This window comes from Parasteatoda tepidariorum, chromosome 3 (genome assembly GCF_043381705.1).
Source record: "Parasteatoda tepidariorum isolate YZ-2023 chromosome 3, CAS_Ptep_4.0, whole genome shotgun sequence".
NCBI lineage: Eukaryota > Metazoa > Arthropoda > Arachnida > Araneae > Theridiidae > Parasteatoda > Parasteatoda tepidariorum.
In genome coordinates, this window is record NC_092206.1 from 17,549,954 (window position 1) to 17,577,345 (window position 27,392).

Genomic DNA, 27,392 nt, shown 5'->3' on the forward strand with positions numbered 1-27,392 from the left:
CAAATTTATGAAATATTTATTGTTAAAAAAATGCACATAAAGTTTGCGAAATAAATATTTTTGCCAAACGATCGCCAAATAGCAACATTGTTCAGGATTGCTCACAACCTTCTCCCAAAAATAGCGAAATAGTATCGTCGTATACCACGTGATGAAGGCGGAGCCAAGTGCCAACTCCTGGTGAACGAGCTATAAATGTATTGAAGTTAAGTTTAAGATATTTAATGCTATACAACTTTTGTCATTGTAAGCAATGTTTCTTTACTTTCAATGCGGAAACCTCAAGGTTTACATATTGTAGTCCCAGTTTGGGCCTGTATTACAGTTAAATTGAAAGCTTCCTGATGACATTTGGACTAAAAGGTTTATTGTATATTAAGTACTGTAGCAAAAATTAATTGAAAATTTATAGTGAATTGGGTTTAAATTAAAATAAAAGTTGTCCAGTGAAGGTGTCATAAAGAAATTTTTGACAAACAAAGTGCTATACAAACCCGGTTTGTAACCGAAAAAAAGGCCCGGGAAATTCAGAGACCTCTAAATTCCCCACTAGTTCATCTTAAAGTGGCACAAACAATTGTAATTTTTTTATAAATAAAATAATTTGTTATATTAATTAAAAAAATTAACAATTCAGTCATGATTTTTAAGAAACTAACGTACCTAATTCATAAAAATGGACTATAACATCATGCAGTTCCGTCATATTTTATTTTGGTCAATAAATCTGCCTTAAAATGACGCTGTTTTTTTTACAAAAAATTAACTGATCTTTTTTTTCTCCATTAAACGTTTTTCTCAAATAATTAGATACAATAAATTTAAGTGTCATGATGTACTTAATGTACCGTTGAAAAGAATAACAGGATTATTAAGTAACAATAATGAGTTAAATTTACGAACCAAATGGTTATCTTTACTACATTTAGGCCGATTAGTAGAATTCTTAAATGGCAACAACAGGTAAGTTTACAAGCTAAATAGTAATCTATATTATTTTTAAATCGAATATTAGGATTATTAAACAACCATTAATTTTTTCTTACAACAAAAATTATTCTACATTTCCATTCGATATAATTTATGTGTTTCGATTTGAATTTTAAACAATACTTACACGCAATTTCTAGTTGCAATATCTCTATGAATAATTCCTCTCTCGTGCAGAAATTCTATAGCCTTCACAATTTGTATGGCCATCGATACCAAATCAATAGTCATCAAAGCCTGACAAAAATATAAGAAAAATACTTTTAAAATATAGTACTATTTCTACAAATGAATATTGAAATGTATGTCACATTTTAGTTTGGACGAAAAACATAGTATCGTCTTAAAATAGGATAAATAGACAAATTTATGAAAAAATTAAAAGATTCTCATAACACAGTATTGATTAACAATCATACTGGCACGATTTGATTTCATTAGTAATTGTTTACAATTGAGAACGAGTTGGCGAGTGTTTGCAATTGTCTTCAATGTTGCTTTTCATCTGCAGAAACTGAAGTTTCTGCAGATGCGTATTTGATTTATAACCCACCCTAATTTAAGAATTAGAATATGTATGTAACCTATTTATTGATTCTGACTTTATATTATCTCGAAAAAATAACTTAACTGATTCATATGTGTTTCATATCTTACTGTAATTATAACTTTTACTGTTACTAAATGACAAATATGGGGTTAGTGATGGCTACTTTACACCGAGTAGTGTAAAAGAACATTTGAGCTGCTTTTTAGCATCCCTTGGGTTTTGATGCAGTAGAACATTACTTTGAAAAGTATTTACTACCATTTTTGATACATAACCCCTTGTCAGGGGTCTGTCCAGACATTTTCTGAAAGGTCCGTTTTTCGTGAAATTGAGAAAAAATTACTCACATTCTTTCAACCAGGGTCCGCTTTTATGAATTTGTGCAAATAGGGTCCGTTATTGCAAAAAAAAAATTTTTTCAAGGAGTTTTTAAATTGTAAAGACATACAAGATTATGCTCAACACTGTAAAATTATAATTAAAAAAATTAAATTTTAAAAAATAAACAACAATTGCTGCTTCTAAATTAGAGATGCAACATACAAATATTTGGTATTTAGCCTATACTGCTGAACGCAGAATATTAATTTCGGACGAATAATGGAAGAATCGTCTGCCAGCGTCAAAACTTAATTCGTTTACATCCATCTTTCTTGTTTTCTGCCCTGGAAAGGGTTTATTCGATTAACAAAATAATAATGAAGATAAACAAATTTGTGAAGGGTCCGATCAAAAAAAAATCATTTTGTGAAGGGTCCGTTTTTAATTTAAATTTTTTTGTGAAGAGCCCGTTTTTATGAAAAGATATTTTTTGTCCGTAAACGGACCCAAATTTCTTCTAAACAGACCCCTGATAGTGGAGGAAAATTTTTACAGACAGACGCGAAACTAAAATGAAGAAAGCAAAATTATGAAATATAATTATTATTTTTGCGTTATTCAAGTCGACTTTAAAAGAGAAAATAATTCTATTTTTGTCTCATCTCAAACGGGTGCAGCATCAAGTTCGTTTTACCATCACCAAAGACTCCCTCCACGTCTTTCAAAAATAATATAGTTTAGCGGTAAGAATAAAATTATTAGTAAACGTTGTTATCTGCACCTATTTGCAGTGTACAGTGCAGAAAATAAACCGGACCCTGAATAACTTTTGATCTAATGAACGGATCTTCACGTTTCACTCTTAATGGTTCGAGATGATGACTACAAACGTGCTAATTAATAAGTGCAAACGATATTTTAAGTTACAAAATCAGACTAAAAAACGTACTTTCTATCAATAAACATACCTTTTTTTATGGATTACGGTTTCTGAACCCCAAAATATAGGGGACAGCTACAATCCGGAAATTAGGGTCTAAATAGTTTGATCAGGAGAGTGGTTCAAAGTTTGGATCCCTTAATGTTAATTTTACTTTTTGCGTACTTCGGCATATCTCGAGAAATTTTTAAGTAAATTATAAAATTCGTTTATCCAAAGGTAATTCCACACAAAAAAATTTTTTTTTAAAATTTTGTTCATGTTTTATTATTTTATTTAATAATGGTCGGAAAAATTTTGAATTGTAAGGTATATAATTATTTGCATCATTTTAAAGAAAATAATTTCACGTTGAAAAATACAAAATGTGAACAAAATCCGTTGAATAGTTCCTGAGAAATTATAATTCAAAAAAGTCAGATATTTAAAATTCGATCAAACTATTGGAGCCGTATTTCCCAGAATGAGGTGACCCCTATGTTTTAGGGGCCAGAAATCCGAATCCGAGGGGGAAAAAAGCACGTTTTTTCAGAGAAAGTACGTTTTTGTGTTTGATTTAGTAATTTATAGTCTGCACTTATTAATCACCATGTTTGAGGTCACCCCTTCGAACCTAGATTGAGTCCTATAACGTGAAAATCCCGTCATTAGATCAAAAGTTAATCAGGATGGTCCATTTTTTTTGCTGACTGTACATTAGAAAGTGATAGAAATAAAATACCATTATAAAACTGCAAAATAACAACGTTACTTTTTTATTTATTTAGCAAAATCTTCAGATTTTGGAAAAAAATAAAACAAATATCGATTCTAAGATTTTTATTGTAGCAAAACATTTGCTTTACGCGTAAATATAAAAGTATAGCACTCACGTGACAGGGATCTCCGGAGCATTTCCGGAGGAATAGTTTGAGATTTCCCTTGCTGGTGTAGGGATAAATGAGCATTGGATGCAGGGGATCTTCTGTACAAAGACCAATCAGAGGCAAGATGAACTCGTGTTTTAGACCCAGCATCTTCATTCCTTCTTTGATGAGCAGAGAGATTTGAGCTGAATTGGCTTGGTCTGAAAATACATTTAACTTGGAGAATGAAACCATTTTCTCAGTTTTCAATTTATTTACTTTTTATTCTATTTAAATTGTATATATAGGAATAAAACTCGTAAAGCTTTCAAATTAGCTAGATTTGCACACTTCTGTAAAATTTTATTTCCGATTATTAAAAAAGAGAAACATAGAGCGAAATTAGCTAGTAGTAAAAAGATAGACTACCATTCTATAGCCTATTTTTTCTTTACTACTACAACTAATATATACGCTTTTGCTAGGTGATTCCAAAATTTTAATTATATACCACGCTGAGTTGTCAAGAAATACGATAATTCTCGATATAGAGCAATATTTTCTAAAATTAATTATTTCTTTTAATTTTTAAAAGGTCAATATTTTTGTCACTCTAATAGAACTTTTGAACACTCACGTTGATATCGAATATGATAATTATGGTTAGCAATGCAAATCGCAACTTTATATTAATAGATATTTATTGTTATCTATAAATATTCCAAATTTGATATTTATCGTTTTGCACTGTATTCATAATATATAATTAGAATACATTTTCAAATTTCGTTATTAGGAAGTTTCAATATATCGGGTTTAAATATACGATATATCTCCCAGCTCTACTATGCAATTTTATCTATATTCAATTTATTTATATATTTTTTTATTTACAAGAACTATTCGATACATTTTTTGATAACTTATTAAACTATTTATTAATCATAAAACTCTAATGACTGTCGAATCTAAAAGAACGAAAAATAGTTTTCTGTTACAGAAGGAAAAACAGTTCTTTGTTATTTTTATTAACCATAAAATTCTAATAAGTTGTTGTTGTTCTTAATTTACGTCGCACTAGAGCTGCACAATGGGCTATTGGTGACGGTCTGGGAAACATCCCGGAGGATGATCCGAAGACATGCCATCACAATTTTGATCCTCTGCGGAGGGGATGGCACCCCCGCTTCGGTAGCCCGACGACCTGCGCGCGAAGTCGAGCACTTTACGGTAGCACAGTTTAACGAGGACCAATACCGCACACCCTCGATCCCTACGCAGACTGATCCAAGTGGTCACCCACCCGCACACTGACCGCAGCCAGTGATGCTTGACTTCGGTGATCTGGTGGGAACCGTGTCTTAAAGATCAGTCCACTGCGGGACAAAATTCTAATAAGTGCCGAATCTAAAAGAACTCAAAATGACTCTATATTACAGGATAAACTTTTCATTGCCAATTTCTTTCATCCTCGTAACTTATTTAAAGTATAGAAAAGTGAGTTCAGGCAAATTTAGAGTAAAGCCATCAAGTTTCAAATACTAAAACGAAATTTTCAAAATATCCAAATGAAAATAAATTATGAGAGGAAAACTTAGGATTATGCAATAAAGAAGTTCTAGTCCAATAACTTGTTCACATTTTTAATTTTTTTTCAACAATAGATACTTTATGGCTTACTCTAGGATTGCCTGAATTTACTTTTTCTTTTTTTTAAGTTTTAAATTAGTAATGAAGGTGAAAGAGAATTTGTGACGAAAGGTTTCTCCCGTGGTACAGCGTCCTCTTAAGTTCATGCATATTAGAACTTTCCTTGTACCTTTGTAGTTTTTTTAGAAACTGAAAAATAATATAAGTTCTGAGTTTCTTATCTTGTAACGAACATGGTTTCGTATCTTACAAGATATAACATGTTAGATAAAAATATCTTACTCTCTATCTAAAAAAAAGGCTTATTTTTTGTTTATTATGACACTTGCACAAGCCAAGAACGCCAGCCATTGGCCCTTGAGAATTAAATCATAAAGGTGCGCCTTTCACTTGACAAGAGAGTATCGCAGAGGTTAAAGTACGTTGTAACTCAAAATCTACGTGATAGATGGCAGCATCATTCATTCGTGAGGTCTCTTCCTCTATTTAGACATATACTTGAAGTGGAAGGAAGTTTTCTCCAGATCTCTGCACCCATGCTACTGCTCAGCAACCGACCACATGAGTTTCTATTCCATAGATTTTACGAACACGTATGTTGCATGTATTCGGTGGGTCTTATCGGAATCGAGGATCGAACCACGGACCGGAGGTCGATTCTCTAACTACTGAACTACCATGGCCTAAAAGCTTATTTAAAACAGCTTAACTCATTTCTAGTTGTATGAGTTATTATCGCAGTAAATATGTCTACAATATACACTGAAGAGAAAAAAAAACTGGTATACCTGCCTAATATCGTGTGGGCCCCCCGCGAGCACGCAGAAGTGCCGCAACACGACGTGGCATGGATTCGATCAATGTGTGAAGTAGTGCTGGAGATAATTGACACCATGAATCCTGCAGGGCTGTCCATAAACCAGTAGGAGTAAGGGGGGGGGACATCTTCTGAACATCACGTTGCAAGGTATCCCAAATATGTTCAATAATGTTCATGTCTGGGGATTTTGGTGGATTTCCGATACTCACGGTATACTCGTAAAATGGTCGTACGTGAAAATTCAAATTTCATTGCTATCTCGGAGATGCTATGTGCCATCTCCCGTGCGCCGACTATAACACCACGTTTAAACACACTTAAATCTGTATGACCTGGCATTGTTGCAGCAGTAACCGATCCAAGATCTGTGCTAGACACTCGTTGTCTTATAAACGCATTGCCGATTGCAGCGCTGTACTTTGATTGGCTCCATACCCCTTTATTTGCATACTCATTCCTGTACCAGTTTTTTTGGCTCTTCAGTGTATATAGGCTAACTACAGTATTTTAAAAATGGATCCAAAATTTAAAAAAAAAAAAATGATTAAGAACATAAAGATTTCACATTACTTGTGACAGTTTTTATAAATGTGGGTAAGCTGTGGGGCNATGGTCGTACGTGAAAATCCAAATTTCATTGCTATCTCGGAGATGCTATGTCCCATCTCCCGTGCGCCGACTGTAACACCACCTTCAAACACACTTAAATCTGTATGACCTGGCATTGTTGCAGCAGTAACCGATCTAAGAACTGTGCTAGACACTCGTTGTCTTATAAACGCATTGCCGATTGTAGCGCTGTACTTTGATTGGCTCCATACCCCTTTATTTGCATACTCATTCCTGTACCAGTTTTTTTTTGGCTCTTCAGTGTATATAGGTTAACTACAGTATTTTAAAAATGGATCCAAAATTTAAAAAAAAAATGATTAAGAACATAGAGATTTAACATTACTTGTGACAGTTTTTATAAATGTGGGTAAGCTGTGGGGCACTATCATGTCGTCATCTCTGATAATGGCACTATAAACTTGACCGTAAGTCCCTAAAGGAGAAATGAAAAAGAAACATTCCATTCAAGAACCCAAGAATAAGATCAAGTATTGATGGAAACAGAATCAAAGAATCTTACCTTCTTGTAATTTCTCTCGGAGGTTGATTTTTCTCTTATCTATTCGAATTTTAGCAACTTGTTCAGAAACATCCCTCGGATCCCACAGAGGCTTAAATTCACTTGGGGCCATGCATGTGGTGTTGGTAATGGGGGTATAAATTTTAATGCTTGCATAACCTAAAATTGTTAATGCCTATTAAGAGCACGTTTAGTAAAAAAACATATAGAGAAACTTTATACATTTTAAAAGCATTGGAAACTTGCAATTCGAGAAGAAGACGATCTCTGATACCCAGTCACGCGACCTATGCCCTTAGCTATAGCTGATCGTTTCTAAACAAGATGGCATGTTAAAATTGAGTTAAGTTTCTCCACATAAGTTAGAATGTTAATTATCGTGAAGTTAATTAAATACAAGGCCACCTCGCACATCGAATTTGTTAAAATATAATTCTTTCGCGTCTATGTTTTTTACTTAACTTAGATTTATGATTTGTTAATGTATTTTATTGCAGCTATGAAATATTTTTGCTTTGTGTACCAGGAAACTTCAATGCAAAATCAGTTAGTTTATCTTCTACCTGGCTTTGTACCTGTCTTTAAGTAAGAAATATATTATGAAAGAACTGAAATGTTCGTGAAATAATCTTTGTGAAAGAATATAGAATGTATCACCTAAGAGAATTAATACTTGACTGGCTTGAAATGGAAGAGAAAGACCAGTAGCTAACGTAACAAATTTCAACAACTAATTAGGATTGAGACACCCACAGTACGTCATTTGCATAATGTCTAAAGAACAAAGGTTACTTTTATGCTGCTATATTAAATTAAGGTACCTGAATACCCTCGAAGACAAAATTTTGAAATCTTTTGATTAGATATGGGTTTTATGCTCTATCTTATAGATATAAAATTTGTTAAAAATATATGGGAACATTGGTAAGAAATACACTTTTATTACATTACACTATTGATGGTTGCACACTGTAAAAAAATTTGAATCAAATTACGGTAAAAACTATCGGCACTCAGGGTACCAGTAATTTTTATCATAAAATCCATTTCACTGTAAAATTATATGGAACAAAATAGCTGACATACCATGTTTTTTACAGTAATATTTATTGTAACACTGTTAATGAATAATTTTTTTTGTAAAAATTACTGTATAAAAGTTTATAGTAAAAATGTATTTCACGGATGTTGCACTGAGGGTGCCAGTACTTCTTACCGCATTTTGATCCGGAATTTTTTCAAGGATTTCCTTTTTATTTATAGTAATTCTACTTACTGTTTACAGTACTATTATTATTCGGCGTATCTGCTCTTAAAAAGGGATGACCTTGCGTCGTTACCGATAATGCTGGAGAGCTGCCGCCATAACTGAAAAAAATGAAAAGAAAATTTATGTTAAGAATGATAGAGATGCACATTGCTTACAAGTGTTAATATAGCAAATCAACTTTTAAGTTTTTGACCCTACTTTCTCCCCCAGTCTTTCTTATTATATTATATTTATAATAATATGTGCTTATCAAACATGAAGACAAAAAATTATGCACATTGCGGTTCGCAAATTAAAATTTTCACTAATGAGAATGTTGTAACAACATGAATACGGAAGGGAAAACATCAATACCAGTTGATTGAATAAAACTTGGAGGTGTTTCTACTCATCGAATATAAATTCTTCTTTGTTTCCTTCTGCTATCAAGTAGGTTTTGATATTGTTTGTCTCATCTCCCTATGAGCGTGAGCCGTGGTAGCTCATCATGTAGAGCGTTCACCTCCCAATGAGGTGTCTCAAATTTGAATCCCAGAGGTAATTGGTTGTTGCGAATTCTGCTCCCTGGGCGTGGCACTGACCACCAAGCTGACGTAATATATCCTCAGTCATGTGTTAGAATCCCCTTGTCGTCGGGTTAACCGTGGGAGATTTTCGTGGTTTTCCTCTCTATGTAACTCCACCAAAAAGTTCCTATGAAAGCTTGTTTGCTCCAATGCTCGATCCAAGAATTCTCTTGTTTTCTGGGTCGGGCTCAAATTTATAAGGTTACTGAGTTGAACATTGATAGTCGTAAACTCACTTAATGTGAATAAATTTTGGTGAACGCTTAACGCCGTGTCGAAAATAAATAGTGATTAGTTATAATTCGATAACGCTTTTGTTTTTTCCCCGCTTAAGAATTAATTTGAGACATCTATATTTTTTTCACAAATTCCAGAAATATATGGCAATGTAGTATATTTTGTATATGGTATGGTAACACATGGAACAATTTGTTATTGGTATAAACTACTTACTGTATAGCATCTGATCTCCGAATTTTGTGTCTTCTAAAGCAGAAGAGAGTCACTACCATGCTCAAAACCAACAGGAAGCCCAAAGCGCAACCAACTGCTATATATAGAGAGCTAGCTGTGGCGATCATAGCATCTGCTAAATTGACGAAACAGTTTAGTTTTTAAGAATTTATGATAAAAAATAATACTACATATATTTTAACTTTCTTTCATATACAGCAGTGGGATAAGTTAACCTAAAATTAAAACAGTTGCTTAAAAACGAACTAAAATTGTAGCTTAAAATTACCAAAAAATTATACCATACTTTATAAGATATATAAGCTCAAGTTAAATCTGAATTTATTGCAATCTTATTAAGATGATAAATTAAACCATATTACAGTGCAAATTATTTCTCCTTTTAGCTGCTTACACGATGACATGGCTAAAGTTGGTTCGAAGTATGGTTTAAACCTAAAATTTTAGGTAGTAACAAATAAGCAACATAATTTGATTCAACGTTCATCTAATTTTGTTTTTAAAAGTACAGAGGTAAGATTAATCATTCGGCATTTTGAGGTAGTTTCGAACAGAAGTTTTAGCTTATTTTGGAGTGAAACCTATTTCATTTTTGGACCAGTCTAAGGCGACAGTTTTATACTTTTAGTTTATCTAATCAGATGTAAACGTTTGACCCTAGATGGAATAATACTTAGAAATCTAGTTTTTTAATACTTAAAAATTGAGCAAATATATAAAATTAACTGAAGTTTCTTATTTTTTTCTACAAAATTTAAATTTTGGAGTATATCTGGGATGACAACGTGGGACAGGGTGGGGGATGGGACGAGAATTCGCAAAAGTAAATAGGAGCAGGTTTGGAACACAAATGTAGACCTAGGTCTGGTAAAAGTTAAGAAGCTTTATGTAGTCGCTGCCGTAACAACCCACCATGACATACTTATTTCCAATTTCAATAAAAGGGTTGCAATTTAGAGAATATAGTTTTAATACCTTAGTCAGGAGATCCGTAATTTTAATTTCGCTGTATCGCTGGAATGTATGTGTAGGCAAAAATTATATAATTGAAGCTATTCTAGATAAAATTAGTGGAATATTTTTTTCATTAAATTGCTTAAATTTGCAATTAATTAAAAATGGAATTAGCAATGAATTTTTTCAAAAATTTTGCAGTAAATATAAAGGGGAAAAATCGTGATTCCTGCTGAAAATGCAAAGGTTAGAAAAAATAAGGTAATATTTTTTTTCAGAAACTAGGATATAATTTTTAGGTTCAAACATTCACATCCAAATTATGTGATTAGCAATTAATTATTTACTGATTAAAATTCCTTTTCATAAAAGTTGTTATTTTAGAAAAAAAACATAAAATGTGAAATTTTCGTTCTATATTACATTTTATAGAATTATATAATATTTTTTTTCTAATACATAAAAAATACAAAATTTTATTTGCATTGCATGGTACTTATAGTTCTTATATATGTGCAAAAATTTAAGAAACGCTTTTTGTAATGCAAAAAGAAAAATGAAATTAATGTAAATGATATTGTATTTTTTTTATAAGTACACTGAAAATGCAAGCATTTATTTTTGAAAATACATTATATAATATTTGGATTGTATCTAGGTTTAATTTAATTTTTGCTTTTAATAGTATATTATATTGATAAATATTTAAGGTAACACTTACCAATCATAAGAGTATCAATCGAAGAATCATTTCCTGAAAAAAAATGAAAAATATTACATCTCTCAGTATAGAGAATGTTCAGTAATTATCATATTTCATATATAATATAAAGATTAATTTAGCCACGGGTTGTTTAGAAAGTGATTTCTTATTTTTCATATATATGCATAAGGAAAGATAATTTTCTTATAGTGAAAAAATATTTAATAGAATTATAATAGATTTTTCGTTTTAATATATTTTCCATTTCATTCCACCTTTTGCCATCCATCTGGCAGTTGCAAGGTACTACGATCAAATTTTTTTTGTTCTTTGCTAGCAAAATACTGATCCAGGTGATTTTTGACCTCCTCTTTTGAAAAGTTTGTAGAGACCGTTAACATTGTTGCAGACAACCCATTTCTTGCCTCAGTAATGATGCGCTTCAAAAATTAATAATTTTTTTTAGATTTGATCAGCGACGCGTTGAGACAAGAACTCGACGGTGCACAAATTTCTTTACGTAAGAGCATGAGGAATCCGTATGCCGAGCTTTCAGATTAAACTTAGGCGTTTCAAATGACCATTAATGGTTGATTTTAATCAATTATCGCTCTTATTGTGTCATCATCAGCTTCAACTGAACGTCTGGAACGCGGAGCATCTTCACTATCAAAATTGCCGAATCGAGATCTTGCAAACCAGTTTTGGTTCTGGCTTACTGTCAATATGGCCTTCTTTCAAATCAGATACTTTCTTCTTCGTTAAACAATATCTTTACCTTTTCGATAATAAGAAATCGAAAGCACCATAATCGAAAGGACCCCAACCAAAAACTGCAGCGTAAAATCAATCGAATTTTCTCCCAAAGAGGCCTTACTGTATTAGCTGTTAAAATATATAAGGATTAGGCGGCTTAAATGTGAAGTTGTCTATGAAAAATTATAGACTAATTCTAACTTCTACATAAAGAGTCGTTAAAGTTATAAAACTAACTAATATGGAAAACATTTGTTTCTTCACTTAAAAGTGTTGAGAGTACAAAAATGTTTAAGAAAGGAAATTCATTATAGTATAATATTTATATTATACTATTAATATTGAAAAAAAAACAAAATTACTTTTTAAAGAGTACAATATAATGCAAATTTTTTGTAACTTTATTTTGGGGTACACATATTAGTTTAAGAAGCTGGGCTATAGAATTATTATTATTATTATTGTTATTATTTTGCCCAAAAACTGTCGAATTAAGTTTTTTTTCTACATCAAAAGTTTGAAACTAGGAATTAGAAAACCAACAACTTTTTTTAATGAAATCGTCCTGTCAAAAAAAGTATTTGTTTTTTTATACAATTTGATTTATCATGAATTTTTTTTCCTCGAAATATTGAATAACATTGCATATCACATAATGTTGTATGATATATTTCAAATAAAATAAACCATTCTATGGCATTTCTTTGAATTAGAAAAATATTCTACATTAGAGCAACAGTTTTCAACTAAGGGAAATTTTAAAAGTTTAAAGCGAAAAACTTACCAAAAAAGAAAAATAAGGAATTTAAAAGAAAACCTTCAATCTAAAAACTTCTTCATCTGCTAAAAATTTCAAAATTTTTCATGCATACGAATATTTAAACAAGAATAGATTGTTGATTATCCCGTTTACAAAAACAAAGCAAAACATTTTATTTGTTAGAAAAATTATTTTTTTTACTCCCTTTTTAGAGACATGCAAAATTGAAATTGATTTAGCAAATAATCGATAATTTTCTTTAAAAGAATAAAATATCACTTTGAGAAAGGTAACTGTAATTGAAAACAAAGTAAAAAAAAGGGTTAAAGTAAATATTGATGTCATAGAGTGTTTATGCATGCGGGCAAATTAAATTGCACTGGAAAACTCATTTGGAAAAGATAAAACGATTTTCAATAGTTTTCAAAAGAAGTTTAGTTGTATCAGAGCTTCTTTAATTCTGTATTCGTTTGAAAAATCATTTTTCATTCTTGTTTAACTTCATTGAGATGACTCGTTGAAAGTGAATAAAGTTTATTTAGTTTTATTTTAAAAAGGATGTTTCTTAATCACTTTCACTTTCAGATATCGATGTAATCATTTGTCTTTTTTAAATTCAATATTTGCACAAACTTTCTGTGGACATTTAAATTCAGTTTCATGCTCTAATATTTTGTTTTGCTTTCGATGAATAAATATTTGCTAATTTTAAATAAGACTAAATGAAGGATAAATCAATTATTTTCTTAATGTTGCATATCTTTAATTAGAAAATGGCTTAAATTGAATATTTCATATTATCTTTAATCAAACATATTTTTGCAGGATTTTACAAACTCGATACAGATCAAAAATATTTGCATTTTATTTAATACTTCAACAGTAGTTTTAGATTCAGATTAATTTTATTTTCTTTTAATTTATAAAGGACTAAACAGATAAATATTTTTCTTGAATTTTAATTTTTTGAAAAATAGTTCAAAAGCAAAAAAGAAATTTTTCAGTATGCTAGTTAACAATAAATTACTTGTAATTATACTTGATTAATTTTTGTAATGTTATTTGATTATGGAACTTTATTAAACTTATGTAGTCCCTAAATAATGAAATATTAACAACCACCCAATATCAACAAACTGAGACAAAAAGGTTTTTAAAAGTTGATAAAAGATTCAGATGCAGAAAGTCATGCGAATTTAAAGCTTCAGTTTAGAGCAATCGAATCAAAATGTAAATCAATTAGCCTTTTTTAACTACAGTTTGGGCGAAATTATTTTGTGTTGTAAAGTAACTCTCGTTTAGGGTTATCTTACTTCACTAGAACAAAACACTAAGCTATTTAATCTCATAATAGTTACTCTCATGCCATGGTAATTCAGGCTGTAGAGCGTTAGCCTTCCAATGAGATGACCTGGGTTTGAATCCCAGTGAGTACCCGGCTCGGACTGACCACAGTGCCAACGCAAAATATCCTCAGTGGTAGATGAATCATGGGTTAGAGTTCTCCTGCCGTCCGGCTAACCGTGGGAGGCTTTTCTCCTCCATGTAAAGCAAATGTGAGTTAGCTCAATTAAAAAGTCCTCCACAAGGGGAAATTTCTCCTAATACTTGAGCCTGGAGTTCCTTTGTCTTCTGGTTTGAGTTTAAAATTACAAGGCTACGGGTATGGACATTGGTAGTCGTAAACCCAAAAATTGGGTCGGTTGTTCAACTACGGTTATAAAATAAAGTTGTTATTCTCATAATATTAACAAAATGTGTTTTCCTTAAATATCTTCGAGTTAGTGGAAATAAGTTTTAACTATTTTTGCGTACGTTAAAAGAAAACCATTATTGAAAATACAAAAATTTTTTGTGACGCCTTAAACTTAATAAAAAAATCCCCCCCCCTCCCCAAGAAAAAAACTCATCAGGTTATATGTAAATATTGAGAACAATGTTTTATAAGAGTAATTCAATGGCAGCAATAAAATACGATTTCCAAATTTTATGCAAATGTGGCTAAATGCTTGTAAAAAAAAAGAAACTAGGCTTTATGCAAAAATGCTGAGTAATTATAAAAATAAGAATGCATACAAAAAGGTTTTTTGAAGTTTTATGCTTAATGGCATCTAATTTTAATTAAAAATTAAGTTTAACTAACATTATTAAAAATTAATTATCGAAATTTACTGAAAATTATCAAAGTATTTGAAGACAATAATAAACACTATATAATAAAGTGTTAAGGTTTTCGTTTCTTCAAAATATAAATATGGTAACATATTGTTCGTCAAATATGGTAACATTGTTCTCAAATCTTCTAATCACTCTTTAAAAACAAATTGAGAAAAAGAAAAAGAAATGACGGATTTAACGGATTAATATATCCTCATACTATTTTAGATAAATTTTCGTTTTCGCTAGTGGTTCAGATTTTTCCATTCTTTTCCCTTCTATCCTATAGGGACATTTTGATCGCTTAAGGACCACCAAGGGACAGGCAGAAGTTATTTGAGAGTCTATGGTAACTTTGATGCAGTTGACCCCTGGAGAATTAACTGAGCTATGCAGCGTAGTGACTTCAAGCTATAGCGTCAGTCTTTGATAGTTCCCGAGAGACAGGAGTAGGTAAAGTTGCACAGATAAACTTTACAACAAATATATTAGTTCTTAAAGAACAGGAAAATCGATATTTTTAATAGATATTCTTAATTCAAAAATTCGGATGCAGTTTCTAGAGTTCGGATTTTGATAAAATGTCCATAAAAACGTAAAAAAATGGCTTTATAAAAAATAATGAATTGGAATGAAAAAGTTAATGCTGAGTTTCAATACGGTAATTGACGATGAAATTTTAAAGCAGTGCAAATTCGAGGAGCATAAACATGACTAGAGTGTTTTTCTAAAAGCTGGCATAAATTAGAATTATTTGGTTTTTTTAGAGGAATATTTATAAATTGCATTACTCACTTAAAATATATAAAGCAGAGCAAATCAGCTTGCACTTCTAAAAATTACAAAATATTTCCTAAAATTAAGAGAAATTCCAAAAATTTCATAAAATGTCCAACAATAAAAAATAACAAAATCCTCAAAGGACAAAAATGCACCAAATGAGTCCAAAAATACAATTGTCATACTTATAAGTTCAAATGTGAAATTCACCTTAAAGTGGCACGTAGGGTCGCAAATTCCACAGGTAGCCGATGTATAGTGATTTATGGTGCAAACCACGGGTATTACGCTTCTTATAAAATAAAATCATTTAAAAAATATGCATGCAATTCGCTTAGTGGTAAATGTGAACATGACACGTAGGAACGCAAATTCCACCGATAGTCTATACAAAGTAAAGGAGTTTTATTAACTTTATTTTGTAAAAGTTTCATCCATTTTCTTGGAACGAAACGTTTGAAATTTAAAAAAACTTATTTTGAACGCATAACTGAATGCGATGTAACCTTCCATTATAAAATCTTTAAGGCTAATTCAACCATTTTGAATTATTAAAATGCTGGAATAGTTTAAAATAATGATTTGGTATTTAGTATGAGAAACCCTTGAATAAAACTATTGTCTTACTTAAGTGGCATATCTTCTTTCGTTTTAAAATGAGGTGCGTTGTTTCCGGAAACGGAGGTAGCATCGAAAAATTCATATTCATAAATATTTCAACTTCAGCGTCCACTTTTCCTGTACACAACAGCACTACTCGGAATACTGAAACGAAATATGAAATATAATGATGTAAAAGATTAAAATTTCTTGATTAAGTAGAAAAATCACACTTGTTTAAAATTACTATCTTTCCAAAAAAGAGGACGGGGAATACATCTGCGCTATGTATTAATAAANAGCGTCAGTCTTTGATAGTTCCCGAGAGACAGGAGTAGGTAAAGTTGCACAGATAAACTTTACAACAAATATATTAGTTCTTAAAGAACAGGAAAATCGATATTTTTAATAGATATTCTTAATTCAAAAATTCGGATGCAGTTTCTAGAGTTCGGATTTTGATAAAATGTCCATAAAAACGTAAAAAAATGGCTTTATAAAAAATAATGCATTGGAATGAAGAAGTTAATGCTGAGTTTCAATACGGTAATTGACGATGAAATTTTAACGCAGTGCAAATTCGAGTAGCATAAACATGACTAGAGTGTTTTTCTAAAAGCTGGCATAAATTAGAATTATTTGGTTTTTTTAGAGGAATATTTATAAATTGTATTACTCACTTAAAATATATAAAGCTGGGCAAATCAGCTTGTACTTCCAAAAATTACAAAAAATTGCCGAAAATTATGAAAATCTCTCAAAAATTTCATAAAATGTCCAACAATAAAAAATAAAAAAAATCCTCAAATTTCAAAAAAATTCACCAAATGAGTCCAAAAATACAAATGTCTTCAAAATGCGGTCATATTTATAAGTTCAAATATGAAATTCAGCTTAAAGTGGCACGTAGGGTCGTAAATTCCACAGGTAGCCGATGTATAGTGGTTTATAATGTTACGAAATAGAATCATTAAAAAATATGGATGCAATTTGCTTAGTGGTAAATAAGATTATGACTCATAGGGACGCGAATTCCTCAGATAGTCTATACAAAGTTAAGGAGTTTAATGAACTTTATTTTGTCAAAGTACCATCAATTTTCTCGGGTCGAAACGCTTGAAATTTGAGAAACTTATTTTGAAACTTATCGCGCAACTGAATGCGATGTAACCTTCCATTATAAAATTTTTAAGGTTAATTTAACCATTTTGAATTATTAAAGTGCTGGAATAGTTTAAAATAATGATTTGGTATTTAGTATGAGAAACCCTTGAATGAAACTATTGTCATACTTAAGTGGCATATCTTCTTTCTTTTTAAAATGAGGTGCGTTGTTTCCGGAAAGGGAGGCAACATCGAAAAATTCATATTCATAAATATTTCAACTTCAGCGTCCACTTTTCCTGTGCACAACAGCACTACTCGGAATACTGAAACGAAACATGAAATATAAAAATGTAAAAGATTAAAATTTCTTGATTAAGTAGAAAAATCACTCTTTAAAATTACCATCTTTCCAAAAAAGAGGACGGGGAATACATCTGCGCTATGTATTAATAAAATTAAACAACGTGAATAAAACACAAATAAATTATGAAAAATAATCCTCCTTAGTTTGTAAACACTAAATGACAGTTACGATTTTAGGAGCCTTCCTCAGTGACAATATAATATAATATTTTGGCATTATAAGTAATATAGTAATAATATAATATTTTGGCATTATAAGTAATATAGTAATAATATAATATTTTGTCATTTTGTGTATAGACATTGAGGAAGGTTCTTCTGAAACTATAGTGTGTTCATTGTTGTACCTTTTATTTGTCACGTTTGCTTTGTCTTTATTCTATGCTGTTATTTATTAGTACATAAATTGCGCCTTGCTTTAATAAAAGTGAGCTCTTGAAGTATTTTAGCAATTGATTCCAACGCTTAAATTTTAGATATCGTAATTGTGGAGCCAGATTTTTGTCCTATTATTTAGCATGATTGTTTTTCGTTCCTCCATCTACCCCAGTGGTCGGCAAACTTATTAGCCAAAGAGCCAAATATGAACATTACAACAATTTTTAAAAAAATTGGGAGCCAAATCTGCTTGCTTAGTAAACTTTTATTACACTAAATAAAACTAAATTTCATACTTAATAAATATTTATTAATGCGAACAATGTGCTTGCATCTCCTTGGAAAGTTTGAGTAAGTCAGGTTTGTATGTTGCTGTTTTTAATTTTAATCCAATTTGTACCCCCACTACTTTAGAAAAAGTATGCGAGCATGCTTGTGGTACCTTTGTATCACACCGGAGTGCCCCGAAAACATACGAACAATTTCAGCCGGTAGCTTGTACATGGTTTGTGTTTACGTTTACAAAAACTAGTAAAATTAAACTCGATGTTCGCTACGTATTTTTACAACAATATAAAATTCTAATTACCTATCTATCTTTTAACTTAAACAAAAAATTATACATGTTCTCGATTTATAGAAGAATTTTAATTTATCAAAATAAGATGTAATTTTTTTCTTACTAATTTTTTTTAATGGAAATATTATTGCGCCTTCCGTGGATATTTGTGCCAAAGCCGCACTTAAGGAGCCAAAGAGCCACATGCGACTCTGGAGTCGCACTTTGCCGAACACTGATCTACCCTAAACAACTCTTCATAATATTCCGCAGTTTCTCTACTTGATTCAATTCTGGCGGATTTCATGCAAATCAAGCAATATTACATTGGTTATGAATGTCTTGATTATTTTTGAATTGTGACAAGGGGATAAATATCTTGTCAACCTTGTCATACATGGTGAAATACTGCGTCTTAACGTTTATATATGTACTTGATTAAATTCATCTTTACTCAAAGCTTACAGCACTATTTGTTGAAAAAAAAACTATTGAAGGCTGTGTTTCATAGTTTTTCAACAAACTAAGATCTAAAAAACTTACTTGTTACACTTAATTTGTACGGTATATTCTAAATTAATTGTTTTGCATTATCTATTTAAGCTAAAAAACATTGCAATATGGTAAACTAAAGTTATGTAGATAAAAATATATGGTATGTTATTACCTTCTTGATTTGTTGGAATGTTCCCTTTCCTGCTTATATTCAGTTGAGGAATAGCCATTGCTTCAGGATTGCTCACGCCAATGTTTATGGAGTATGGAACCTACAAGAAAGAACATGGAACCTACAGGAAACTTTTGCACTAGTATCACAGAAGTTTATTATTTTTTTTCTGCAGCCACTTAATGGCTGAAAGCTTGTGAAAACTACGTGGATGTCTAATTTTCGAACTTTTAAGTGGTTTGGCTACTGCAATGTTTTGGAAAAATCTTTCAATGCTCTAAAGGTTAATGTGCAGAACGAATATTTAAGTGTTTGAATTTCGTATTTTTGTGCTACGAAGCACTGCGAAGTCTATTTTTTTCCTTCTTTTTAAAAATTGCCTTTCTAATCGATCAATTATTATTAAAGTTAACAACTTTAATATTTGATCGCCAACAGCAAGGCAAAAACGATGTAGTACAATGTACCGAAAATCGTAATATTAAACCTTATAAGGAATTATAACTTGTATAAAATTAAAAAAAACAAAGGAAAAAAGGAACAGCGGAAAACTACACTGTAAAAAATTTCATTCAAAACTACTGTAAGAAGTACCGGCGCTCTAAGCTCCATTTTTACCGGAACATGTAAAGGAACAACAAATTTAGTATACCATAGTTTTTACAGTACTGATTATCATAAAATAACCAAAACTTTCTAATTTAATAAATATTACGATAAAAAATATAGTATAATATTTTACGGAAAAAATAGATTTTTACGATAAAATGGATTTTATGGATGATGCACCCAATTTCATTCAGAATTCTTTAAATGTAGAGAACGTGCTAGTTCTAGTACCCTAATTTATCTGAAAAACATAGATATATTAAATAGCAAAGATAAATTTAATTTACTTATATAACTTATCTTGCATTTTAAATGTACCAAATAACTAATGAATAATGAAAATGCAAAGCTTTCAAAAAACAAAGCAATAAAATTGCCTTGTTTTTGGTCCTAAGATAATTTTATTTTGGTTTAAAGCAATTTTTTTATAAAAAAAGAAAAAAAAAACAATAATTTCTTACCGGGGTGTTTCTTATAGTCTGCCAAGTGAAATAGAGGTCCCAGATTGGGTCTGGAACCATAACAGAAAATCCTAGTGCATAGTCATTGACAGTACCATTGTCCACATATCGGAGTTCTGCATTCAGACCTGCAACAGAAAAACAAATGTTTTACATCATTGCAAAAAGAAAAAAAAAATTATGTCTGCATTAAATGTGATCAGACAGCATTTATGCAAGAAAATTTATATATGAAAATACAATAATTAATTTGGAGTAATCATTTTGCTTTGAAAATTTAATTAACCGTTATTGGTAAGCATTAACTCTTTGTGTACATTTAGGTATATTTCCTTTAATTAAATGAATGAAAAAATATGAAATGAATTCGTAAACGACGAGAAGCACATTGTTCACATTAACTGAAATGTATGTCATTATGTTAGAGTATAAATTTGGAATTAGAAAAATGCATAGAGATGTATGTTAGCGAAAAAAAAATTATTCTTTTTGATGATTTTTAAAAAAAAAAATTTCTTTAAGGGTCAATGCTATATTAAGATTTTTTAATGTAATGACTTAATTCATGCCATTAAATCTCTGGAAGTTTATTAAGGCTTCCAAATATCTAGATTAAACAATTTACCGAATAACACAAAAATTTACGCAGTGATCAACATTAAAAAAAAGTACTTTTTATTTAATTAAAATCTTAAAAAAAGTAGCAATACAATTAAGAAATTTTTGATATCATGATGCCTGTTACCAGTTGAACTAACAATCTATTCAATTACTTGATGCGAATAATTAACCAAATGACTGAATAATTAAGCAAGTAGTCAATACTCAAACAAAAAAATATTTTAGTCTAACATAAATGTTAAAAAAATCATAGTTAAAATTATCAAATTTTCGATATTAAGATACCTGTTACTTGATATAGTAAAACAAACTATCTGCTTAATTACTAGATGCAAATAATTAAGGAAATAACTCAAAAATTTAGCAGGTGGTCAGTACTCAAAAAGAAATAGTTTAGTCTAACATAACTGTTGAAAAAAATTACAATTATAGTTAAAAGCTTAAAATTACTAAATTTTTAGAATCAAAATACATGTTACCTGATACAGTGATATAAATAATGCATACTCCAAATGTCAAAATCAGCCACAATCACGCTCTCTTGTTTGCTGAAAGTTTCTAAATTGCTAGCTGTCAAGAAGACTAAATGGTGTTTACTTTTGTTTGTCCTGAAAAAGGCAACAGGTGGGGAGGTTCCCAAACTCATTTCAATCTTCATGGAATAAAGCAATTACAACTGACAAAGGAATGAGTGGGAGTGTCCCATACATGTACGGTGGGTGTCCCTCTTTGGCTTAGTAATAAACTTTGATGGATTAAGGAGTCAATGCAAAATATGATTCATGCTTAATTTAATTTAACTGAACTATGCTTACGATTCAGTTGCAGAAAGTATTTTTTTTAACTAATCATGAACAAAAACTAAATTAAATTTTTATGCCTTGCTCATGAAAAACCATCCCTCATCATCATGAAAAAATACCAAATTTTAACGCATATAATGAAACGTTATTTACTGTTAATTTACCAAAAACACTCTCAAGGAGCTTCGGTAAAAATTAGTGAGCTTTTTATTGGTCCTACAGAGCTAGAAACATGTTAAATTTTACCATGTTAGCTTTGAGCATACTTTTTTCTCAGGGCAAACAAGACCATGAGATTGGGAACATTTAAACACCAGATAAAAAATTTCGTAATTAGAACACAAATGTTTACTTAATCATGAAGTAAACACGTGCAAATTGTATTTTAAACAGGTGATGTGGTACTATTTGTCGCAAGAATTGGTTCCTGATAATGTAATTTAAAGCATCTGGACTTCTTTCTCACATTTTATTTCTTTAAGTCGAATAGAATAATACCTGAAATTGCCCCACCAAGCATTATATCAACTGTCTCACACCAATTCAGCCATATTTATGTTAAACTGGAATTGAAAACACCATCGAATGAGTACCAATGTACTCCTAAATACGCAGTTGTAATTTACTACTTTGTGCTGTTCCACGTATAATTGAAACATGTTTAATTTATTATTAAAGATAAATATTTCTGCATTAAATAAAAAAGCGTTTTATTTGGAGTTTAAACTGGTTTTTTAGGATACTTATACATAATTTCAAAATTCAGATGTTCATAAGTGAAAAAATATTGTGAGTGCTTTTAAACAAATTACATTCACAAAAAAGGCATTTACTGGTAAAGATCTCAAAATTTTTTGATTCAAGAACAAATGAATGCTGTTTGTCTTCAAGAGCAAACGAACATGAGAACACACGTTCATGTTCAGACAAAATTTGCTTTTGTTCGAACCCAAAATTAATTGCAAATGGTTATCCACAGATATATCCATAGACATATCTATCCATAGATATAGGTATACATAGATTGATTTTTATTTCAGATATTATACTATTTTGCTACCCGAACTCTAGGACGTAGTAAGCAGTCTTAAGCAAATTCATTTTTATAAATTGGATTTAAAAATAAATACAAATGATTTTTTAAGAGTTTCCATTTCTTTCTAAAATGCGTGAATAAAACTATTAATAAGCATGCTTCAAAGTAATGGTGCATTTTTTCTAACTATTATGATTTTACAATTTAACAGAAAAAAACTATATAATGAGATCAAAAGTAACAATAGCAATAGTTTCTATAGTTAAATTATTACTTTTATGAGTGTTTGGAGATTCTTATAATTTAACAATCTTATCCTAAGAACTGAGAAAAGAGCTTTCTATGGTTAAAAGATAACTTTTCTGATCTAGCAGAGAAACATATGATGTAAAAATCTTAATATATAAGCAATACTGATAAATAAACTCTTTTTTTTTTAATATTTAGATATTCGTTTAATTTAAAAATTTTAATACAGGAACAGATTTCAGAGTTTTCTCTGGTTAAAAGATCACCTTTCATAACTGGTAGAGCAATGTATAGTTTAGAAATATCAAAGAACAGAAAAGAGTTTTCTATGATGAAATGATTCTTTTTTCTGAGAATACACAGAAATATGTAGCAATATCAATAGTAGTAACAGAATGAAAATTCTTCAATGATGAGGAAATTAAATAATTTCTCTCAATCATTTCTCGATATTTTGAGAAATATATTACAATTAAAATTATTATATTTTTCTTTAACGCTACCAGATTGTTAAGCGTTTGCAATGTTAATTTTTAAGAATAGAATTGAAAAGAAAACACCCAAATAGCTATAGATATTACAGATTGCAATTAAGTTTATAAATGAAAGAATTAACTACAGAAGGTGAAATCCACTTTTGAAGTTAACACACCTTAAAAATTAAACACTTGTCAGCCTGATTTTGACAGAGCTTGTTATTAAATCATCACCGGCTAGATTGATTTAAGGTTTATAGATTACCTGTCCTGCAATTTAACCGGATGCCGCCCATAGTTTTAACTTAAAGAAGCTAAGATGATAAATAACTGGGTGGTGATGATAGAAGAATGATAGTTTTTACAGGATGATCAGAACACGCTTGTTCTATTGATTGGAACACTCTCGTTCCACAAGAACATTATAGCTCCATTGTTAAAATGTGAATGCTAAGTAGAAAATGTTTTCTAGTGGTGAAATAAAAATTTATTACCAATGTTTTCAAAGCATTTAATTGTATACTGAGTATTATTGATCCTGTGATAAATGTGGCAGAAAAGTTGAAATATTTTTTATAGTGAAAAGGAAAGAAATATTTCCACCTGCATGAAATATATCAAAATCACTGCCTTATTCTCAGTTTTTGAAAATTTTTATGAGCCAGGTAATGCAGCAATGGAGTAATTTTTTAAATGGTCTAAAATTAGACAACAAACGCTTTCCATTTTCTCGAAACTGTGGCCTTTCTCCCTTTTGACGTTTTGCGCCAGTTTCAAAACAACCATAGACAGCGCTGGCTTAGATAGGCTAAACTTGATCCAACAGTCATGAGCATATATGGCAACGTTGCTTTTAAAAAGTAACGAGTAAAAGTACAAGTAGTTTTAAAAAAAGTAACGAGTAAAAAGTTCTTATTTTAAAAAGTAACGAGTAAAAAGTACAATTACAAGTACAAGTACTAAACAAAAAAAGTAACGGTTTAAAAGTACATTTCTAGGAAATCGAAAATTCAAAGTAACTTGAAATTTTATTGAGTAATATTCTTGTGTTCTTTAATGTTTTTGCAAAATTGTTGTTATTTATTTAATTATTTTTAATTTTGAAAGTTATGGATAGTAATTTATTTTTAATTTTGAAAGTTATGGATATTAATTTATTTTTAAATTTGGAAGAATATTATAATATAATTTTATAATATAATCGTATAATATAATTTTAAAATCAAATGTAATTTTACTATCAAACTTTTTATGGATTTGCGCGAAAAAGAAATTTTATCTATTGATTTTAATTTTTAGTTTATTATTTTTATTTATTTAAATTACCATTGATTTAAAATTGCTTTGCTCTTTAGAAACGCGTTTTAAAAGCACAAACATAAACAAAGCAAACACAGATAGCTTTGTGATCTTTGAGCTAGTAAAAAAAAAATTGAATGTGCAGTATAAGTTGAAACGGAAGGTATTTAAACACGAAGTTAGCTGTGAATGCATATATATTGAACATTAATTTTATAAATTAAAAAAACATAAGGATTTTTTTTTATTTAATTTTTTTTTCTTCTTTTTTTTTAGAAAGCTTACCGAGTTTTAGAAAAAAGTAACGATTTTTTATCGATATTTCCGTTACAAATACTTGTACTTTCACCCTAAAAAAGTAACGAAAGTACAAGTAGAAGTACTAAATTTAAAAAGTAACGAAGTACAAGTAAAAGTACGTACTTTTTACTTGTACCGGTGGTAGAAGTAACGAAACGAAAAAGTACTGCCATATATGGTCAAGAGTAACTGATGCAAATTCACAGCAGTTATAAAAATAACATATTATTCGCAAAAAAAGCGTCATTTCTTATGACGACTGAGTTTTCGAAAAACAGCCTTTGAAGTAAAATTTTTGTTAAACTTAAATATTTTTTTTAAATATGTATATTTTTTATTGTTTAAGTTATAACTGTGCAATTTATATTTTACTTTTTAATGTTTTGCTTAATTATCTAAAGGTTAAGAAGAGTACAAAAAAATATTATAAAGGACCTTAGAAACCAATAAATATTTCAATTTCTTTAATACGAAATAAATATCCTTAATTTGAAATATTGCATGAAACTTGCTATTAACTTGACATTTTGCATGAAATTTTCCCCGCAATTTTTCAAAAAAAAAGAAGAAAAAAAATTTTTTTATAAGTTTTTTTAATTAAAAATACAAATAGATAAAAGATAATAACTGAGCAAGAAATTTACGATACAGTTTGATTTATACAAAGAAATAGAATTATTTAAATCCAGTGAGATGAACTAGATGGCAGTCTATGACCCTCAATGAGGAAAAACAATCTCTTCTCAAGTTATGTCGGCTTCTATGTATGTATCTTCTGACAATGTTTCAATCAGGGTTTTGTAATAAATGACCAAAATAATCTTAAAATCAAAAATTTTTTTAAAGAGAATTTTTATGTTTATTGATAATTTTCTCATTGGTACAGACATGCACTTAGGAATTTGCACTACGAGCTGCAGTCCGGATAATATATATTATATTGGTATTCTTATCTTATATCAATAAACATTCTTTAAATTTTTCTTCTTCTTTTTTTGTCAAACCTGTGAAGGAATAAAAAAAAAAGATTTTATTAGAACCCTTTAAATTTGATTTATACAGTCAATTCTTCCATTGATGTTTCTCAACCAATAATAACGTGTTTCAAACTTTACTTCCATGTCCCCGCCGGTCAAAGAAGCCCGTGCAGTAAATGGTGACTGATGCACGTTAAATCTGTCGAGTCACAAAGTCCCCCATGTTCCCATAACAAATCATACCTATGGGGGTACTGATCCAGGAGTTTCCTGGTCTTCTGGATTGGTTCAAAATTACAAGGCTNAACTATGTTTACAAATCGAAAACTAATTAAATATAATCATAAAAATAGAACATTTTTTCGCTGGCTTTTGCACCAAGAACTCCTAATAAGCTATCATTATAGGATAGCAACGTGATTATATAATTTATAGAAACTACTTTACAATGTTAGAATTTAGAAGTAAGTTCCTCAACAAAAAACAAAGTTAAACAGAAACGATACTCAATTTCTTCAGAAGCTTGAGAGGGAAATCCCTCAAGATATGTTGCAAATTTTTAACGCAGCATTGATTTAAGAGTCTAATATCGAAAATGTCCAAGAGCCTGTCCTTTTTTCAATATGGAAGAACTACGTATTATAAGAAGACCACTTGGTTAAGTCAAACTTAGGAACTGAAGCTAGTATTGATAATGAATGCATCTTAGATATCGAATTTGAAATGAGTCCTCATGCTGATCCTCTCTTAGTTGAAAAAAAGAAATAATTCTATAGGTAAAATCAGTTCTTCTAAAGATCCTCTAGATACAAGTCACCAGGAGATGGATTTTCCTCAAACTTCAAGACACCTTTCCCCGTCTATTTTCGAGAAAGGCATTGTGGAAATGTTACTGAAAAATCAGAAGAAGTTTGGAAGAACCATTTACATTGGCCAAATATTGATGATAAAAAGAAAGGTCAAATAAGAAGAAAAATGAATAAGTTACCTTTTGCACTAACTTCAGAGAAATGGCAAAAAGTTCAAGAGGCTGAAAGATCTAAAAAAAAATTAAAACAAAAGAATATGGAGAAGAAAAAGAAAGAAAAAATACCTGAAAAAGAAAAAAAGCTTCAAGAAATAAGAGGAAAAAGAGTAAACAAAAAGGTGATAAAATAATAATGATAATAAACAGCATCGGATGACACAATGATTCAGATTTGACTGTCAAATTATAAGA

At 30.2% G+C, this 27,392-nt stretch overlaps 1 protein-coding gene across 7 annotated transcripts in view; it reads right to left on the reverse strand.

The window, feature by feature from the left end:
* LOC107457355 (tyrosine-protein kinase RYK) overlaps positions 1–27,392 on the reverse strand; it is a 168,831-nt gene that overhangs the window by 5,602 nt on the left and 135,837 nt on the right. For 2 of the 7 annotated variants that reach the window (XM_071178372.1, XM_043046606.2), the window contains exons 2-11: positions 20,413–20,540; positions 19,343–19,442; positions 17,561–17,698; positions 11,234–11,266; positions 9,538–9,673; positions 8,525–8,616; positions 7,249–7,407; positions 7,072–7,161; positions 3,674–3,867; positions 1,118–1,227 (exon numbers count right to left, since the gene is read on the reverse strand). In XM_071178372.1, the coding sequence (XP_071034473.1) occupies positions 1,118–1,227; positions 3,674–3,867; positions 7,072–7,161; positions 7,249–7,407; positions 8,525–8,616; positions 9,538–9,673; positions 11,234–11,266; positions 17,561–17,698; positions 19,343–19,442; positions 20,413–20,472 (1,112 nt within the window). In that variant the 5' untranslated portion in view covers positions 20,473–20,540. Of the gene's footprint in view, positions 1–1,117; positions 1,228–3,673; positions 3,868–7,071; positions 7,162–7,248; positions 7,408–8,524; positions 8,617–9,537; positions 9,674–11,233; positions 11,267–16,295; positions 16,434–17,560; positions 17,699–19,342; positions 19,443–20,412; positions 20,541–21,512; positions 21,617–27,392 lie in introns of those variants that run through there. The other 5 variants (XM_043046728.2, XM_043046560.2, XM_071178371.1 and 2 more) reach the window with 4 other exon arrangements.